This window comes from Poecilia reticulata, linkage group LG7 (assembly GCF_000633615.1).
Source record: "Poecilia reticulata strain Guanapo linkage group LG7, Guppy_female_1.0+MT, whole genome shotgun sequence".
Classification (NCBI taxonomy): domain Eukaryota; kingdom Metazoa; phylum Chordata; class Actinopteri; order Cyprinodontiformes; family Poeciliidae; genus Poecilia; species Poecilia reticulata.
The window spans coordinates 25502397-25505853 of NC_024337.1; the positions used below are offsets into that span (position 1 = coordinate 25502397).

Sequence of the window (3457 nt, forward strand, 5' to 3'; positions counted from 1 at the left end):
TTGAGTTTATCTAAAACTATTTAGATTAGTTTGACAGCCAGCTGCATCCTTTTTCTCAGGTGGGACTCATTCATGTGAGTATTGTCACGACATAAACTGGATTAACGACAAACATGCTTGATTTTCACAAACTGATTTAATATTAATGATTTAATTTGCGACTGACTTCTTGATGAAAAACTTTGTTTTATTTCCTCATTATAACTGTCTTATTGCTTGATTTTTTTTTTAACAACGTTGACTTGAAATGTGTCATAAGTTTAGAAAAGAAATCATTTTTTTAATTAAAATTTGGATTTGTTCAGTTTCCAGAAACCCAAGTAACCAGTTTCACTGATCAGTTCTGGCTGGCACATGTACCAGTTTTCTGACCGCCACCTGAACTTGCTGGGACGCAAATTTATATAAGAATGACACCTCCTCCCTTCTGTGCACCAAATAGTGTGACCTGTGAAAATGAACATTCATGTGAGCATGCACACACCTGCAGTCAGCTGACATAATGTCTGGGAGGATATCATAGACTGAAGTTTAGTGGGGCAGCCAAGATGGATTAAGGTTTGCATAAAAGACGCCGAACAGACACAGTATTTTCAAATCTTAACAGAGGAGAAAAGCAGAGAAGAGTTGGGGAACTTAAATGACATTAAGTAGAAAAACAGCAGTGCAAAAAATATATTTATTTTTTTTCTAGACGTGAGAGATTGCACATCCAGAGGGACTCATTTTTTTTGCTGCATGTCTGATGTGGTAACAACAATAGCTCAATTCACCAAGATTAAACAAACAGGTCTGTATGCATTTCAACAAATTCTGTTCAGATGAAGTGCTCTGCGTCTTTCAAATGTTTCATCTTTATATTCGTGCTTTGCATTTTCCGAGTGATTGTATCTTGATTGCTCATTTATGTTTGTGTCTGCATTTTCTAGCATGTCTCTGTTTATTTTGAGACGGACTTTGCTTTTTGCGTTAATGGTTGGAGCCGTCTACACCTGTACGCTGATGAATCACACCATATGGCTTGAGAAGAAAAACTGTACCCAGTGTGTGGCAGTCAACACGACCATATGCAGTGGCTACTGCTATACGAGAGTGAGTGAGAACAGACTGTATCTGTTTTTTTTTTGTTTTTTTTTGCAAAAGTATTTTTTAAGTGTATTTGAAGTGTGGCTGTATGGCGGCGGCACAGTTGTCATCACTGTAACATTGCAGTAAAAAGGTCCTGGGATTGAATTCCAGCCTAGGGTCATTCCCCATAGGTGTTCTTCAGTGTGCTGGGGTTACACACACATGATTCCACCCATAGTCCACATATCTGACTGTTAGGTTATTTAGTTACTCTAAAAGAACCATTAGGTGTGAGTGTGTGTGTTTTAGACCTGTGTGTCTCTGTGTTGCCCTGTGTTTGACGAGTAGCCTGTCCATGTCGTGCCCCGTCTCTCTCCCGATGAGAGCAGTAGATACTCACCAGCCCCCTTATGATCTTCAGGGATAACCAAGTATAGATAGTGGATGGATGGATGGATAATTAAAAGTGGTGTTGCACATTCAAAGAATAGATTCTGAAATATTAGTCTTTTAAACATTTTTGAAGTTCTGGTCAAAAACTGCTCTGTTCCTCTCATCCTTTCTTCCTGTCCTCCAGGATACCAATCTGAAGGGCAGCTTTGGCAGGGCTTTCCTGATTCAGCGGAGCTGTGTGCCCATCTCCCTTGTGTACCGGGCTGCCTTCATTCCTGGCTGTCCTCAGGATGACAGCTCACAGTTGTATTATCCCGCGGCCCGCTGCTGCAGCTGCAGGCGCTGTGACACGCGCACGCACCACTGTGTCAAACCCAGACCGTACTCTTACGATCAGTGCTCTGTGAAACTTGGTGGTGTGGAGAAACAGAATCTGAAATGTTTTGGAAACTTGACAACATGCTCATAAAAGCAATGCACCAACATGTCAAATGGCAGTGGACCAGCTGAATGAGTAGTATTTGTACTAGATGGCTGTAGCGTTTTCTGTAGTTCGATTGGAAACTGATACAGCAATGAAGCCCTGTGTTGAACGTGTGCTGCATCAATAAATTACATTGTGTATGCACATTAATAAATAATTGTAAACAGGCATTCCCATTTCTGGACACTTTTATTGTATCATTTTGCTTCTGTTGGACTTCATGCTCACTGCACTCACAAAAACTTTAACACATTGTTAAGTTTAGGGGGACACAAATTTGCATATGTCATATCAGCACTATAGCAAAGGGTTTCACTGCCCATGATCTATTTAGTCTGAGATGCATGCTTATTGAGATAAATTAACAAGGTTACTAACGGTTACTATGGAAGGCTCTCCTCGCCGAGCAGAGTCGGACTGTTTTGTTGACATTCTTTATGTCAGCAAAGTGGCTTTAAACATTCATCCTTTAGTGCAGCTCCATCTAGTGGATGCATACCGTAACTCCAGCCTCTACTGTAGCATCTATTCTATGCGCCTTATAATGCGGTGTGAGTTATATATGAAAAACGTTTTAAAATAGGCCATTCATTGAAGGTGCGCCTTATAATCCGGTGCGCCTTATAGTGCGGAAAATACGGTATTTGAACTCTAAACATCCGGTCTTGGAAGGTCCGGCTTTGGCCTTGGAGGGTGCGGTCTCTGTCTTGGAAGAAGTAGTCTTGACTTCATGCCTGATTGATATCTTTTTGTGCAGGGACTCTGTGCTCTTCTCAGTTTTGTCAGAAGAGCACAGAGGCAGTCTTGAAGTCTCGAGAGGTAATACGATGATCCTGATAGTCTGACAACACATATGCAGAGGTGAAGAGTTCCAGCCTATAATCAGACAGTAGAAAACATAGAGAAGAAGGGGTGTCTGTGTGTGGACAGGAATTTGTCTTTCTCATTTTTCTGGCATTTAACAAATATATAATATCTAGTAATTCTAAATGACCTCAAAGAGGAAGAGTTTAGTGTGATCTGTTGCTATACAGTGAGAAAGAAATGTGCATGTATACCTTTATAAAACTCATGTCTGCATCTAGTTTCAACTGTGAGTAGGATTTCGGTTGTTTATTATGTGGGTTTGTTTTAATCTGGATCAGGGAAAACAGTTACTATAATTTAAGTGAATTCTAACCAGTGATGGGAAGTATATCTTCCCATCACTGGTGAGAAGATATACAGATACTTTACTTATGTAAAGTACTTTACTTAAGTAGATTTAATAATGGATACTTTCTACTTTTACTCCACTACATTTTACAGTAAGTATCTATACTTTCTACTTCACTACATTTCTACAAAACTGTCGCGTTACTCGTTACATCCAAGTCGCATTGAGCTTTTTTTTTCCCCCGTTAAAATGTGAAATTCAGGGACTTAAGGTGGCGCCATAAAATCCGAGCAATAACGTGACTAACGTGTTTGTTGTCACCCATCGCCTCCCCCTTTACTCGCACGCTGAGCTCC

The 3457-nt window shown here is 40.3% G+C and overlaps 1 protein-coding gene across 1 annotated transcript; it reads left to right on the forward strand.

Annotated features, from left to right (window-relative positions):
- Positions 1-904: 904 nt before the first annotated feature.
- On the forward strand, positions 905-2039 carry LOC103467433 (follitropin subunit beta-like). Its single transcript, XM_008413810.1, has 2 exons — positions 905-1092; positions 1646-2039. The coding sequence occupies exons 1-2, from the start codon at positions 907-909 to the stop codon at positions 1928-1930; spliced, it is 471 nt and encodes a 156-aa protein (XP_008412032.1). The 5' UTR covers positions 905-906; the 3' UTR covers positions 1931-2039.
- Positions 2040-3457: the final 1418 nt, after the last annotated feature.

What these genes read in the sequence shown, in the direction of transcription:
- LOC103467433 (XM_008413810.1), top strand. Translation starts at nt 907, where the DNA reads ATGTTTGTGTCTGCATTTTCTAGCATGTCTCTGTTTATTTTGAGACGG. An exon ending in GTGGCTACTGCTATACGAGA is followed by an intron (nt 1,093 to 1,645) that starts GTGAGTGAGAAC and finishes CCTGTCCTCCAG; the next exon opens with GATACCAATCTGAAGGGCAG.